This window comes from Argiope bruennichi, chromosome 10 (assembly GCF_947563725.1).
Source record: "Argiope bruennichi chromosome 10, qqArgBrue1.1, whole genome shotgun sequence".
NCBI lineage: Eukaryota > Metazoa > Arthropoda > Arachnida > Araneae > Araneidae > Argiope > Argiope bruennichi.
The window spans coordinates 118666453-118683622 of record NC_079160.1 but is presented as its reverse complement, the minus strand read 5'-3'; the positions used below and the strand labels follow the sequence as shown (position 1 = coordinate 118683622).

At 29.7% G+C, this 17170-nt stretch overlaps 2 protein-coding genes across 7 annotated transcripts in view; both read right to left on the bottom strand.

The window, feature by feature from the left end:
* Positions 1-1860, bottom strand: part of LOC129988117 (dedicator of cytokinesis protein 3-like) — a 54322-nt gene extending 52462 nt beyond the window's left edge. For both annotated transcript variants that reach the window (XM_056096251.1, XM_056096252.1), the window contains exons 1-3: positions 1731-1860; positions 130-213; positions 3-43 (exon numbers count right to left, since the gene is read on the bottom strand). In XM_056096251.1, the coding sequence (XP_055952226.1) occupies positions 3-43; positions 130-213; positions 1731-1767 (162 nt within the window). In that variant the 5' untranslated portion in view covers positions 1768-1860. The remainder of the gene's footprint in view (positions 1-2; positions 44-129; positions 214-1730) is intronic.
* A 7318-nt stretch (positions 1861-9178) lies between these two features.
* The window catches only part of LOC129987865 (nucleolar protein dao-5-like), a 105791-nt gene continuing 97799 nt past the window's right edge, over positions 9179-17170 (bottom strand). For all 5 annotated transcript variants that reach the window (XM_056095836.1, XM_056095833.1, XM_056095835.1 and 2 more), the window contains 2 exons: positions 13063-13345; positions 9179-10490 (listed from right to left, as the gene is read on the bottom strand). In XM_056095836.1, coding sequence (XP_055951811.1) covers positions 10327-10490; positions 13063-13345 — 447 coding nt within the window. In that variant the 3' untranslated portion in view covers positions 9179-10326. The remainder of the gene's footprint in view (positions 10491-13062; positions 13346-17170) is intronic.

Here is a 17170-nt window from a genome sequence, read left to right as displayed (position 1 = left end):
ACTTTTAAGCTTTTATTCCGTATTGAGAAGCCTCGATACCAACCTGAAACAATGAATAAAAATTATTCACATGTAATTTCTTTTCTTTTTATTTTCAAAAGTGATCAGAACAACTAGAAGCAAACTTACCACTATTTTCTTCTAAAATCTGTACAGTTTCTCCAATTTCTAGAGGTAATCCATACTTGGTATTTCCATCATAGTTATATATACCTGAACAAAAATGAAATACTTATATATGGATGTAAATTTCAATTTGCTAAATGTGATTGTCTTTAAAATGCTGCAAATATCAATTGCAGAATGTTTATTATTAAACAACATGTTTCAATTACTCCTAAATTAAAAATTAATTTAATACCACTTAAAATAATAATTAACAAATGAAATTAGCTTTGAAAAAACTCTTCATTAAGACCTATATTTTTAACATTTGATAAATGCACTCTCAAAATATACAGTTCAGAATATAAATTCTAACTAATATGTTTAACATCAACACAGAAAATAAGCTATAAGAATGATAATTAAATTTTAAATTCAAAATGGAAGAAATTTTTGAAATTCATATTTTTGTCATTGTGCGAATCTTTTATCCACACCATTTTTTTTTTTCAATTGAAATGATTGATTCCAAAGCCATTATCTATTAATTTGTTAAAAATTACATTAGTAAAAAATTTGTAACATTAAATAGTTTTTATTACATGCCAAAAAATTACTTGTTTAAAATAAGATGTGACTTTTCAGAGCTAGTTTCTTTATACATCAAAATAACTGATTAATTAGAGGGTTCAGTATCTACATATATAATTAAAATATTTAAAAAATCATAGAAGATCAATCATTATAATACAATTATTCCTTCACACACACACAAAAAGGCATATAATCAAATCCTTAAGAACAAAAGAATTTTAAAGATAATCATTTGATGTTTAATAATCATTATAACAAATATATGTAATAAGCTAACTTTGTAAAAATATCAGAAAATAACAACAAATAGAAATCCAAATATAAAAGAGTACAAAGAAAAGAAGAGAAAAAGAGACTTAAGTGTTAAAATTTAGATAAATGTTATATCAATGGAATGTCAAAGCTTAGCTATCTTCATTATTGATTTATGTAGTTTTGAAAGTTTGCTCTTTAATCGATTTGTTTATATCATAAACAAAATATAACATGAATAAACTCGGGGAGAAAATGTGTTCGAAAATGTATCTATTAATAATAAAGGAGATATAAATCTTATGAACTAAAAGAATCCTGCATAATATAACTAATGGAAAAAATATATTTGAGACAGTTTTAATAATTGTATTAAAAGTAGTCTTATATTCCCTACCAACTAGTTAATATAATATAAATAATAAAAATTCGACAATTTATTACAGAATAAAATTTAAAATGCATAAGTAAATTCTTTTTTTTACAGAAAACTTGTTTTCTAAAGATTCAACATTTAAAATCAGTTTTAGTTGAATTGTTTTTTATGCACTGAATGTCATATTATCACTTTCGGTGACATGAACTAGAAAGCCAGTATGTAAATTAATTCCAATGTTTTGAGCAAAATCATATATTATGTTAGTAAACAGAAAAGTAAAACTTTTCCTCAATCTGTCTGCTACAGAAGCTGTCAAAGCAGCAGAGATTTTAAAGATTTTCGTACGATAACAGTAAAACAGGTTCAAAAGTAAAATTTTCCTTTCGAAGTCTACACTTACAGACTCCAAGTTTCTTGTTTTTGGTTGGATTCCACATGATTCAAAATACGATCATAGGATCTTTTCCTTAAAATTACCGCATACTTCACTCCCTCTCCATAAACACGCCATTGTTTTTGCACTCTCACTGCCAGACGTAAGAATGAAAAGAATGAAACCGAAAAAGAAAATCCAAAACTACAGGTCGCACCAGAGTTAACTAAGTAGCGACTGGCAACAAGTCTTTCATAATTAATCATGAAATGCTCACTAAATTTTATGGAGATAATTTTATATTAGGCTTTTCTAGCGTACAATTTTTAATTTGAAAATGAATTTTAAAAATAGTTACTAATAGAAGTTATTTAACCAAAAACAAAATTGCTACTTAAATTTCAGAATCTTGAAAATAATCTAATAATTAATAAGGACAAAAAAGAAAAAAAAATTATGATCTGGAGAATCTCAATATCCCAAAGCTTTTATCTTCATTCTTCTGTCTTGATTGTATTCCGTGCATAACGCATGTTGGATCACGCAACTGAACAGAAGGAATGTTGTTTAAAGAAAAGCATCTCGAAAACACAATTAACAATTATTAAAACAGTAAATACCACAGATAACTTAGTAACTCTTCAGATTTTATTGAAAGTCTAATGTGGTCTAAAACAGAAAAGAAGATAATCTCATCACTCGAAGCTTATGAAAAATGATTATTATCCCTGGATAATTATCATATAATCCTGGATTGCTGCACGAATTTAATCTAGAAACTAATCCACTATATAATAGATGCAATGCTCGGAGTGACCTGAATCACATATACTCTTTTTCTACTTGATTCACTTTTCACATCGAAGGATTCTTCGGAACAAATTGCATCCAATAACCGACTGTGAATTATTATGTAAACCGGGGATAATAACCTTTGCTGTTCTACATCCCTCAACTTATCTCTCAAATAAACAAACAAACAGAAGAAATGTCGGAACAAAAATATTATAAAATATCTTTAAAAAACATCCGCCAATATTTTAAACGTGTTGCAAATATATTACAATGCAGCTCCCCCTCCCCCCGCTGAAAATCCAGTAATTATTTTTTTCAGTCGCCTTACAACTATCAAAGATATCATATTGATTATTCACAATCTTATATTTTTTTTTTCATAAGACAGTTTTCTAGTATTGCTATAAAACTGTGTTTAAAATTAACTTTAAAATATTTATTAAACTAGAAAAAGCATAGAAATTTTATAGTGATGTAAATATGGAACATGTTATGTTTCGAAAATACAAAAAAAAAATATGTTTAAAATTTTGAAAAAAAAAATAGTGAACACTAATACTCACAAAATAATCATGTACTGCATGTTGTAACTGTAGGTGCAATAAATTGCCCTGTAAAAATTTTTAGCGTTTGTACCATGCATTTTACAAGTAATATACAATATACCAGTTTAAAAGCATTAGCATGCTAATATATTTTAAGCAGTTATGGAACAGAACGCATACTTTCAACCATCTTTTACAAGGGGGAAAAACCTTGTTTTTATTAAAAGTATCTTTAGAAGTAAAATTGAAAAATCATTCATTAATTTAGGAAAGATGATGTCCGAAATTTGGCATGACAAATATGGCCTTTTGAGTTCCTCCTATCTTTACTATTAATAAATACGAATTTGCGTATGTGTGTTGGCAGTCTACGGGTCAAATTATTTGCCATAGAATTGCCAAATTTAGCATTGATATATACACTTGGGAGAATAAAAATGTGCACCTCGGAGTGAATTTTTTGGAAATCTTACTATAAATTTAAATCATTTAAAAGTTAAATGAGATTTTGACATCTTTAGGTGATACGTCTGAGAAATATTGTTGCAAGAAATTAATTCTTTTTTTCCATTTTAAAATTAAAAAAAAATTATCTGTTTAATTGTAATTGTCGTTGATATTCTTCCTAAACTGCGGTCATTTTTAAAAAAATTTTACATAATTTTCAGCAAGAGTTGAATTGTTGCACTAAAATTCAAACTGTTTTCGTCATCTCAATATTATTTAATTGCGTGATTTTCAACAGAGATGAAATCAAAGGAAGAAAATTTCTACTTATTGTCTCTGTAGTTTACGCGAGATGTAGTTTACGTTTTTGATTTTTTTATTTGAATAATTTCTGTAGAAACACTAACGGCAAGATACGTCTTCTTCTCTTTAACCCCTCATTAAATATTATTCTTTACTAAAGTATACCGCCAACCCCTTTCCTCAAAACATCCAGAGTATTATTTCCTTTGGTTCCTGTATTTGCAGAGCAACCAATGCCCATTATGTTGTTTATGTTGCTTTAGTTGAAAGTGACATATAAGTAGTAGCAAATAATTTGATTACAAATTTGCTGCCAATGGAATCTTCTGAAAACCACTGTATGTGCAGTAAAATCTATTGAAAATAATGGAGCTTGAATTTAAAATTATATTCTAATATTTACATGTTATTTTGGACAAATCGTAAAAGTGTGGTTATAAAGTGAGCAAAAATCATTAAAGAATAAACATAGGTTGAGTATTACAAGAGTGAGAACATTAAACTGAAAATGAGCTCTAAAACAGAAAACGATATTTTCTCGATTATTGTGAAGTGAGATTAATTATTTAAATGTAAGAAACTATAAACAAGATAATAGTGCCATTTGAAAGTCAGAGAAACGCCAAATACATTCCAAGTGGCCTGAGGTAAGGAAAATTTAGAAGTGCCAACGCTAAAGCTGATCAGCTTCCACATTTTTGCTAGGTTTTGGAAAGTAATGGTTGATTTGAAAATATCTTTACGTAAAATATCATCGTAAAAGAATAACGGTAAAAATTATTCAGAACTCGAATCACTATTTATTATTTTATTTACAGTTGAAGCTGAGAATTATACTTTTTTCTTTCCCCATCGTTGGTATTGAAAACACCGAAGTTACTTCATTTCATGGTTTTTATTGCCATGAATAAAAACAATATTCTTTCTTTCTTGGTTTTGTTTAGTTAGAAGTGAATCAGAAGATAAATCTTGCCTACTTATTACTTTAAAGAAGCATGCTTCTTTTTTTTCTCCTCGGAATTTCTCCTTTTGGTAGGAGTGTGAATTATTGAACATGAGTAACCTTATATATATATTAGAAGTATTTAAAAAATTATGAAAATTAGACGTAACATCGAATAGTAATTACCCAAAAATTATTTCATTGCACCTCGAACGTATTAAGAGGTTTAGCTGCTATGAAATGAAGTTGGTTGCAAAAAATTTGACATCTTCAAAGAAAATAATTTTCTCTTATTATAATTTATCAATTAAAACACACACACAAATGAAAAAAAGATTTGATGAAACAATGAAATTGGTTTTGAATTTACTTACAACATTGGATTATTATAAATGGAGATAAAGATTGATTGGGAAAAATTTATCAAAATGAGCAGAGATTTATAGTATTTAAATTAATATCATTAAATAAAATCAGTTTTTGATTTTTAAAATGACATAGAAATAATTTTCTTTCGAGAATTATTTCAAAAGTAACTTGAGAGAAACTGAAAAAAAAAAATTAATAGATTTTTTTCTCGATTTATTCTTAAGAAATAATTCATCTTCAAAAGTCAAAGATAGCACAGTTGATCTAGAAATGTACTCCAGAATTGTGCTTTCAAATTTTATGCTTCTATTGTTCAACATTTCGGATAAGTTCTTGTGATAGACAAATAAACATATATGTTCTTTTCTTTATAAATATATTATGTTTTTGTTTCATTTTCTAACCACATGAATTCAAACATATAAAATATTTTAATTTCTGCGCGTATTTTTGATTTTCTAAAGTTTAATTTCTGAAACTAACAATCCAAAGTGAAGTTGCAATATCATGTAAAAATCACACAAGCACGCACCTAAACTAAAATACTGGCTTTGCAAAATTTTGGATAATTCGTTTGATGCTTCGCATTTTCTGAATACATTCCCACTGTCTTTGTTCCATAATTCAGACTAGCTATTTGTATTGTTCTAATATTTGTCATGGATTTGAAAAAAAAACTTATAAATGCATCTAAAAATTGAATTTTTCAAAAATAATAATCTTGCAGAAAGATAAATTTGTTTTGACATATACACAGAAACTGCTTTTCAAAAGTAGCCAGGATTTTGTCTGTTTCACATTAACTTCAACGATTTCGAAATGAATCGATCACGCCAGTATGCATCTTCTTGCAATTATCGATTTAAAGACTATTATTATTATTTTTTTTTTTTTTTTCGTTTGCAACTTCAGTTTTTTCTAAAATTTTTGACAATGTTATGATGGCCATTTCTATAATTTTCTAATGGTACATTTCGACCATACGTAATATTGTGATATTTTCTCAAGTATTTTGATATTATCTCCCATTCTCACCAAAATTCATGTCTGTCATACTTACTATGTCATCATTCGTGTACTTTTCTGTTCAGATGCTTCATAAATACTCTATGCCATCAAAAACATAACTTGTAAAAAAAACCAAGTCTCGCAACTCAGTTCTTCTATCGTAAAAAGTTGTGAGATCCATATAATACCAAGTAGGTCAATTTATTCAGTCCCTACTTAAGGGTCCTTCTGTCTTAAGTTATTACGTAATTAGCTAACCTAACAACATCTTATAGTAACCATATCAATATTGAAAATCTTTTATGGTTTAAATAAATAGATTGACTTGGCAATCGCACTAGACAATCTAATTTAATATAATATGTTAATGCAATCTAATTTAATGTAAAGATGCATTGTGTTTTCATGCGATGGCCAAGTCAATCTATTTATTTAAACCATAAAAGATTTTTAATATTGATATGGTCACTATAAGATGTTGTTAGGTTAGCTAATTACGTAATAACTTAAGACAGAAGGACCCTTAAGTAGGGACTGAATAAATTGACCTACTTGGTATTATATGGATCTCACAACTTTTCACGATAGAACTGAGTTGCGAGACTTGGTTTTTTTTACAAGTTATGTTTTTGATGGCATCTCATTTCTTTTTGTAGATAGTCATTTTTGTATGGATGGAGTACGTCAATATTTCGACTTAACATGACTTTTACTCCTATTTTTATAATTATGTTCTCTTCCAGGCCTGCAGTCATAGAAGCATCGTCTTCATATTTTTTTATGCATTCACGAGCTTTTTTTGTTATGTATCTGGGGCAATCTATCCTATCTACAGCTGTAAGTTTTAAGTCTTAATGCTGTCGGATGCCAAGCCAGTGATCTCAGAGCTTGGTGACAAACTTGGCGACCATTTGGAGACTTGGCGACGAATTTGCCGACAAAATGGATAATGCTCGAAACTTCGAGAAATTTATCGATCCGTCCATTATTACACGCATATTTTAGTTTTTCCTTGATTTATACACCAAACACTAATTGTATTCTAAATTTGAAACTTCTATGTCTGCTAGAAGTGCCTTAGAGTTTTGATGATCGGTCAGTCAGTCAGTCAGTCAGTGACAAAATTCACAAACTTTGACTAGTTATAATTCTTAAACTACTGGTTCAAATTGAATGAAATTTGAAATATACCGTGTTTATATAATGCCTGCTTGGTTATTGAAAATTCAGGCTTCTAGTTTTATCCACAACGAAGTTATAGGGGTTCGAAAATGGCCTGAACTGCTTCGAGAAAAGGATGGTACGGCCGTGTCGCTTGTTTTTGCTCGACTTGGCGGGGGCACTGCCGTTCCCCCAGATCACATGCTTGTACTACAGTTCCGAAAGTTTCTAGTCATTGAATAAAGATCATGCATCAAGAAAATGTTCGAAAAAAATCATTTATCGAAATATGCAAAAAAAAAAAAAAAAAAGTGGTAACGAACATTATATTCGTATAGTGCACAAAATTAATAAAGATAAAAATAATGAAACTATTTCAGAGTGTTAAGAATAATATTGTAATTTTTATTTGACATAATTTTTTTTAATTATGTCAAATAATATTAAATAATGTTGAATAAAGATATACCCTTCATAACTTTATGCATCTTTATATCTTAGCAATGACATAGAAGTTATTTTCAAGTTTTTACATAATACATTTTATTTTGTTTTGTAAGAAATTATTACATGTATATATATATATATATATATATATATATATATATATATATATATATATATATATATATATATATATATATATATATATATATATATGAATCTAAAGACTCTAGAAAGCAAACTATTGAACTTAGAGCTACCAAATTTGTCACGCAATTACTTCCTTAATTAGAATAAATTATAGATGCTTACATTGGCAAAGTTTTTAAATTTTATTAAATAATTAATTTGAATATTAATGTTTCTTTTCAGTAACTTTGGAGTATATTATTGCAAAATATATAAAACTGCTTTTCAATGGCGCTAATTTTACTTCCTTATAATTTTTCTAATTTTAATAAATTTTAAAAATATTTTATAGTATATTTTTCAGCATTACTTTTTATTATTTTAGTTACTGTATTTATAGAAGTGCGGATTGCGACGATATTTATTCTCTAAGTACGGGTCAAGTACAAAAAATCAGCATGATTATTTCAGGTGCCAATACAGGAACTATTTTTCCTTGCTGTTAATGTATTGCAAAGTATAACTTAATGCAAACTTTTCAGATAAGTCTGTGGTACCATCTAGGATCAAAACTTACTTGAAATAATAATATTAAAGAATCTTTTTTACTTGCATAAAGAAAGAACAGAGCCGATATTGAAATCAAGGAAAAAAAAAATGTCTCCCTGCGATTTTCAAATGAGGCGATGTTGAGGACTGAATTCCCTGCAGAAATTGCGGGCTCCTTATGGGGTGAATTAAGTACATTTTTTGTATGCATGCTATTATTGGTATTAACGGGATCAAAATTTTGAAAATAATATAAAGACAAATGAATCCAATCTGAAACATAATATATTAAAATCTTTTGTACTGGATGCTTAAATTGTCGTTATTTTTTTTAGATGTTAATTTCCAAAGCTTTGGCCTTTAAATATTATACATTTGGATTTAAAATTAAAATTAAGATTAATAATTGGAGGAAAAAATTTTGGATTATTTATATAATTTCCATATTTACATATAAGCGCTTTCTGTAATCAAGATTTGCTTTAGAACATTTCTTCGTAAAACCCTAAAATATGCCTTCTTTGTAAAGCCCCAATATAACCATGTCTTTCTGTTACTAATTGTCTTCATTTGTAGATTTTATATTCTCTACTTTTCCAAAAAGACACTACAGATGCTATCACTCATCGAGAGTTTTCCCAAAAAGATAGATTTAGGTTTATATTTCACGTTTACCCATTCCCACTGATTGGGAATTTACACGATTCTAGGTGTAGGATCTTGCTATTCACTCCTGTAATAATTGCATGTAAACACTAAATTAATCACAAATAAAAAAACAATACTTAGATATTTCTTTTATTACAACAGAAATAAATCAAGTACATCCCTTCACTAATACTTAACACAAAATATTACAGATTTTTACCTGAAAATACTACATGGTGTATTTCTAAAAAAAATTTATCACCAACTTTTCTCACAAATGGCTCTTGTAATGTAGTTATCAACATTTCTTTATATAAAAATATCAATTAAGTTAATTATTGTAATATATGTTCGCTTTTTTAAAGAGTTATGGAAACTTGCAATTTTTTCCATAGTACTTTAATTAGAACCTTTAGTGGAGATATAACCATAATTTAATGAATTTTCTATTAATAGTAAGATGGCAAATAAAAGATTATTTGCATTTTCCATATTATAACCTGCATAATTATTTTTAAGTTGCATCTTCGTTTCCTAAACTCATTTTTATCATTAAAAAAGTATTGCTGTATCTGTATGTAACTGGTACTTCTGAAGATCTGTATCCTCCATTGACGTATATGCCAACATAAATAAAGCAATCTCAAATAATCAAAGCAAAGTAAATAAGCAGTTCTTAAAAGTAACTAAATCTAGTTTGTATCGTATTGACCATAATTTCATTTATAGTATGATACATACTCAGGTTGGTTACAATATACTATACTACAATGTAGAAAATATTTTTCCAAACCGATGAGCATCATTCGTTGATCTTGTAAGTGAAATTAATGCTTTTGATTAAAAAAAATGAAACGTTCTAAATCAGAATTAGTACTAATTTCAACTAAATAAATGAATGATTGTTTATAGGAAAAAATCTAAAAACATGATGCAACTTCTCCAATAAAACTTATTCTCTTATACTAACTTCCTATAACAAAGCAAGCTCTTGGGATGGATTCAAAAGAAAAACGCATGAACAGTTCGAAAATGCATTTTCCATTCTGTCTTTCTTCGGGAACAAAACATACAACTGAATATATTTGCATAACAAAACAGAATACTTTTCAAAGCATTTTGGATGAGGAAGTTTTGCTCCCGATGAGAGACGAGATGAAATATCGAAGATAGTTCACATTTTTCAGAGAATTATCTCATGGTGCTTCCAAACATTTCTTGCTTGTGTTTTTTTCAGCAAAAGAATCGAGAACGTCCTTGAAGTAACCTTGGGCATGCTCCCTTAGTGAGTGGCCGTTGGCTTCCACTTCCGAGGAACTGTGTTGAAATTCTGGAAGACCATTTTCTTGGGCGTAGGGAAACCATTCTGGAACTTGGAAGATGTTTCAGGTATGCTGCCCAAAGGTGCAAAACTTTCAGGTGCTTGATAGGTTGTAGATGGCTCAACTAAAAAGAAAGAAAAAAAAATGGCGAGATTTATCTTAATTCAGACAGAATCGACTGCAGGAACAGATGCGAATAAATGGAGCATACAACATGGAGCATATATATTATGTTTCATTTCCGAATGTTGGCACCAAGCTCAACACTGATCCAAGTAAAATTAAAACTGTACAGTATTGACTTTATTTCAATTTTGAAATAAAAAATTATTCGGCTAAAATTTTAAATATGTTGGAAAATACGATCGGAGCTTATTATCACACAGACATCGATATTATAACATTTGTATCAATAAACATTTATATCAGTTCAAAATTATTCAAGTAGAGATAATCAATTTAAAAAAATCGTAAGTCATGCATGTAATAGAAGTTGCCAACATTATCAGTATTAAAGTAGGTAGCTCATAATCGTGCATCGAAATTAATTTTTAATCATACTATGGAATGTTGTATTAAAAGAAATTAGATATTATATTAAAATCCGTAAATTATAATGTGAAGATTTTTAAACGTAATGATATTAGTTATCAAATTGTGCATGAGTATAACTTTTAGAATAATTTTAGTTTCAATATCCTTTTTATAAGCAGTAATTGATAATCCATAAAAGATAAACTTAAAATTACTGATTAATTTGAAAATGAGCTATTGTGCGAAATTTTAATGCATTAATCAAATGATTGCTTTTTAAAGATCTTCATTAGGAACGTTGATATTTTGTAGAGCTGTATGTTCTGAAATAATTTCCTTTGAATGCGACGATGTCTTAAATTATTTTAAACCAGAGCGTTCAGATTTCCTAAGATCCCTTTTGATCTTAGGATTATAACTTCTAAGACGAAATGCTTGCAGTTAAATTAATTGAATTTTAAGAATGAAGGTTTCCTTTATTCAAATAAAAATATCGTCACAGTAAATAAGTCATAACTCTAAAATATATTTAAAATCGTTAAATAAAGACACATAAATGATCCTGATCTAATGAAATGGTAATTCAGCTTAGATCAGAGAGCTTATGTTTGGGAAGATAGTTAAAAGAAGCGAATCTCACCTAGCTATTGACTGCATAGTCGTATATAAATATGGGTACTCAATTCTGCTTATTTTAGTTGGCGTTACACCATCATAGTACCAGTAATTTAGTCTAAATACGTCATCACAATTTCATGAAAATAATTGTTCTTATGGAAATTTTACTTCTTTCATCTTTCCTTTTTTTTTTTTTTTTAAATTCTTAGTTTATCCATTCAAATTTGTAACTTCAATAGTCTTTTACATAAAAGTATAACTCAATATTTTAAAGATGTAATGAGGTATTGCAGACAATATTATGACGTTCACCTTTATTGATATTCGTCATTGGAATATACAAATTGTCTATTCTGTTCCTGATTCAAAAGCTAATTTCCAAACCGTTAAACAAGAATAAACTTCAAGCTGCGAAAACGGTAAAATGAAACACAGAATTATGTTGCTTGGTTTTATAAATGTGCTTCTGAACAAATTATGATGTCTAATCCTCTGCCTTATTAGTCATATTTAATAAAATAATCTAAGTATATTTTCCATTTAAACCAAACACACACACACACACACACACACACACACACACACACACACACACACACACACACACACACACACACACACACACACACACACACACACACACACACACACACACACACACACACACACACACAATCTACATTTTGTGGTTAAACTAACGGAGCTCTGAAGCTTTGAAGATAATTATTTTACACCAGTGAAAGGTTACAACAAATAAATGAATTCCGCGAGTCAGCAATTGAAATATGGTCTAAATTATCTAATATAAAGATATTATTAGCTTCATAAAATAATCAATTTTAATCGGAGAAGTGTAAAACTTCTTTTATTTAAAATGTTAGTTTGTTGTTGTTAAATGTTTGACAAATAACGTAACATAATACAGCTATTTGTATCTATGACTACAATTTTTATAAGTCGAAGAGGCATAGGAGGATGCCGAATGTCTGTTCGACTGCCTCTCCACTGCTCTGGTTTAAGAGGCAAAGATTGAATGGAAGGAGGAGAAAGAGTGGGGATTTGCATAGGGTTTTCAAAGGCAATGTAGAACAGGCGTGATTACATAAAAGAAAGTTGAGAAACGTACAAAAATATACAAATAAAAGGACACTATGTGAGAATTGATACACAAAAATGCAAATGAAATGTAAAAGAGCAAAAATCGTAATAATATTGTTCTATTGCATCTTTTTTTTTCTTTTTATACATCAATTTTCTCGTTGATTACTCTAATTCGGAAGTTTTTGCATTAAATACCAATAAAAGATATGAGACCTGTATAAAAACCTAAACATGGTTATAATTTTTTAGCAGTGCAATTAATTACTGAAACAAGATGAAATATCATTTCTTTCATCATTTAAAGTAATCATTAATTTCATCATTAAAGTTTTTCTAATTGCAAGATATAACGGGCCATAGTTAGAACAGACATCCTGAATATTTAAAATAGCTTGCTCAACTTTGATTAATGTATACTTGAAATAGACCAGGAAAAAACTTACTTGGCCTTTCGGTGCTCATCCACCCTCTCGGTGGCTTTGCGTGGTATATGTCGTACTGAGCGGCTGCAGGTGTCACAGGTGGTATGGGTGGAGACATGCACCCCTCTAGCCTGGATGTCGAGCGACTGACGGTGGGTGTATTGGAATTCCTTCGCTTGGTCTCGGCCGCTTTTATCACAGTGTCTGCCAGCTGATCCGGATCCACACGGGTAAAGGCGGAGTCAATGAATCCGTAAGGATTTTCTATGGCCGCCTCCCAAGGGGATTTGACCAGCTTCACCTCCTGAAGAGAAAGGATTAATTGCAGCTAATGATTATAACAAAAGATTCAGATATAGAAGAACAGATGAGATAAATCAGAGCTGCCCTAATTAGATATGGGAAATGAATGCCTGATGAGCAATGGAGGATTACTGAGAGCTAAGAATTTCAGTTTCTATTTACAGGTAGCAGTTGTTAGCTTGTGGATTCGAAAATACTAAAATATTAAATTGACATCGATAAAACAAAACTGTATAAAATTTCTGAGAAAAATTTCAAATTATCCTCAACAGCATAAAAAAAATATGAATGTGAAATTTATTACAAAAATCCATCAACACGAACACGAAACAAGTTCAGTAAAGGCCTTATCACACGGGCAAATACCGTCTACACTTTCGTGGGCAATTTTCCGTTTTTACCCGCAGGCAACCGGTCAAGCAAGTTTTCCGTCATCGTGAGCTTTTTCAAACCTGCTTGAAAATGCAGACGATAGTGACGGAAAGATTGTTTGCAAACGAAATTCAACCAATCGTGCATGGCTTTGGTACTGACGTAGTTGCCAAGAATGGCGCGATTGGCGTCAATATGAAACTAATTTGTAAACACATTTCCAAAATGTTCTATGGTCATGTGATAAAAAATGGGTTTTGATCGACTTTATTCATCAACAACCGGCTATTTGGAATCCACTGAATATTCATTATTAAAGACAAATGCTACACGAAGAAATTCGTACAATAATTAAGACGAAGAGATATTGACACCCGTAGATAGTCATTAAAACTAAGAAAATTTATTTTCAGAATTAAAAAAATTATTAATGTTTATGTGAACTGTCTTCTTTTTGTGAACTGTATTTGATCAGATTAAATGTTTAATTTTTTTTTAAATAATGGTATAATTTTTGAATTTCTAAAATATGTAATTAACCTCTTCCATACAGTTGAAAAATTATTTAATTCTTTGCTGTTGTGAAAGGTAATAAGGTTCAATTAATTTTCTTACCTCTGAAATATTGTTCAGCACATTATATAGTACATTTAAGGGAACTGAAGAATATGAATAATTCTGTTATTGTTTAATGCTTTGATTAATAAATAATAGTGAAATTTTTATTTTTAAAATTAATTGCACATCCAACTCACAAAATCGCTTTTTTAGCATATTTCTGTGTTCAATTTGATTTTCACAATTTAATCTATGAAATACCAATATAGATACATTATGCAATTATTAGATTTTTTTTTTGTACGTAAACCTGTCATTATTACTGAAAAATTAACAAAAGTGATGAAACAGCAATATATCCCAGGATATAATGTATGGAATGTATGAACAGGAATCCCACTAACGAAATGTGTAAACTACAGATATTCACCAAACAGAAAAAGAGAATAAAGAGAGATAAATTAGCCATAAAGTACACCTGTGTTTTAGGTTTGCCATACAGCAAATCCCCCACATGGCGTCACTACACACATTTTTCCGTGCGCGTTTGCCCACGAAAGTGCAGACGGTATTTGGCCGTGTGATAAGGCCTTAAGAAATAAAATAATGTGAAAAGGAACTGATAGCAGCTGATCAGTTCAATCATTAAAGAAAAGAATCTCAGCCATTGGTGTAATATCTTCCAATGTGCTGTGAAACTGCATATCTCTTTAGTAATGTGCTAAAGTTTACCATGTGCTAAAAGCCTATAAAGTCGTTTGATGTGCAAGGTGTCCCTAAATGTTACAAAATGTACGTGCTCACCTATCAAATAAATCTTACACCGGAAGTTATAACCAACATAAAAACGTTCGGCTCTACAGCAGAATACGAATGATAATATATTTTTTTATACATCCAAATATATTGTATTAAGGAATAGAAATCTTAAAAATGGATATGTTACAGTAAAAACCCGAAATCAGTCAAAACGCGAATTAACTAGGGAAAACGTGTTTCAACTGACAGCGCTAGGAAGAACCCGAATTTAGGGAAAACGCGTTCTAACTGACAACGCTAGGGAGAACCCGTTTTCTCTAGTTCAGTTAAAACCATATGAATCTAGATTTCTTGCTTATGAAATTTTCAAAGTAAGTGCAGTCGTCTAATTTTATTTATGCTGGAATGTGTTGTGCTGTTATGTGCTGTTGATTTATTTGCAATGAGTAAAGAAAATGTTAATGCTTTTTGCGCCAAAAGTTGGAAACATAAAAAAAGAATAACTTTTAAGCTATTGCACATGATGAATACAGCCCTCTTTTATCTGAGGTTGAAGAAGCAAAATCTTCCGTTAGCAAGACATCAATTCAGTGCCACAGATTAAAAGGTTTGACATTCTTTAAATCAGTGGAGTAGAAATATTGGGTTTTTTCAAATGAGCCTATGAAATATTATTTACCAGTTGAAAAATTTTTTGATGCTATCGAATTTGCACATATGGCCATAGGACGTGGGGATAGAGACAGACTTAAAATTGAAAATTCAAAAAATATAACTAACTACTGAGATGATACATTTTTTTTAATCTATGTATAAAATATATCAACAAAAAATATAAAAAGGAAAGGTTTGGTGTCTAAACCTATTATTCACCCAGAAAGGAATATACGCTGCCAAATGGATTTGAATTACATGTAATCTCAAGCAGATAATGAATTTAGGTGTATTATGATTTACCAGGAACATTTAACAAACTTTGTGTTACTACGACTACTTCAGAGCACAGGAACGGAAGAGGTTACTTTTGAAATGCTTGATATCTTTTTGATATTAAGGGCTCCTTGTATACTGCAATCTGATAATGGAAGATAGTTTGCAAATTCCGTTATAGAGCAGTTATGTACGTATTGGCCAGAATTGAAGATAGTTCATGGGAAACCTCGGTACGGCCACTCACAGGGTTCTGTGAGAGTGCCAACCAAGAGTTAGAAAATATGTTGGTTTCATGGATGAAGGATTATAAAACTACAAAAAAGTCCAATGGACTTCGTTTTGTCCACTCCATGGAAAAAAAATAGTGCTTTTCATTCGAGAATTAAACAATCACTATACAAATCTATGTTTAGGAATGAACCAAGAGTTGGAATGATAACCGCAACCTTGCCATCAGATATTATAAAAAATATCGAAGGCGAGGATGAACTTCAGAAAATTTTCGAGGAAAAGAATGCAGAAGAGATAGAAACCGAATAAGCATAATCAGAAGAGCATATGCTTGCTAGTAAATCGACCAACATTTTTCTATTTAGAGAAGAAGCCAAAGAAACTTTAATAATGCAAACCAAACGAATGAAAAAGAATCTCTGATGCACCACATCCCGAGTTTTATATTTAAAGTAATGTCATTATTCCCATTCCAAATGTTGATAGAATAAAAGCTGATCTACGAAATCTCATCGGTGTAGTGCTTGAAAAAAATTAAGATGGTCTGTACAAAATTGGTACAAAAGATAGAGTTGTGAACAAACTGTATTCGAAGTAAGAAATAATAGCAGATTCCCACGTCGAATTAAGAAATTTGTAATAACGGTACTGTATTCAACAGTATTCTTCAATGATAGGTTCTTTACTTAAACACTTATTAGTAAGTATAGTTTAATACAATAATTTTGTATTAAATATATTGTCTAATAAATCAGTCAAAACATGAATAAAACAGGTTCTCCTTAGTGTTGTCAGTTAGAACGTGTTTTCTCTAGTTAATTCGCATTTTCACTGATTTCGGGTTATCACTGTAACATATACACTTTAAAAAATTTCATCATTGCTTTCTTGTGAAGTTGAACTTTGTTTCTAAGTATAACAAATTACAAAAAGTACATTAAAAGCATACTTTAAATAGAAACCTATTTATTAT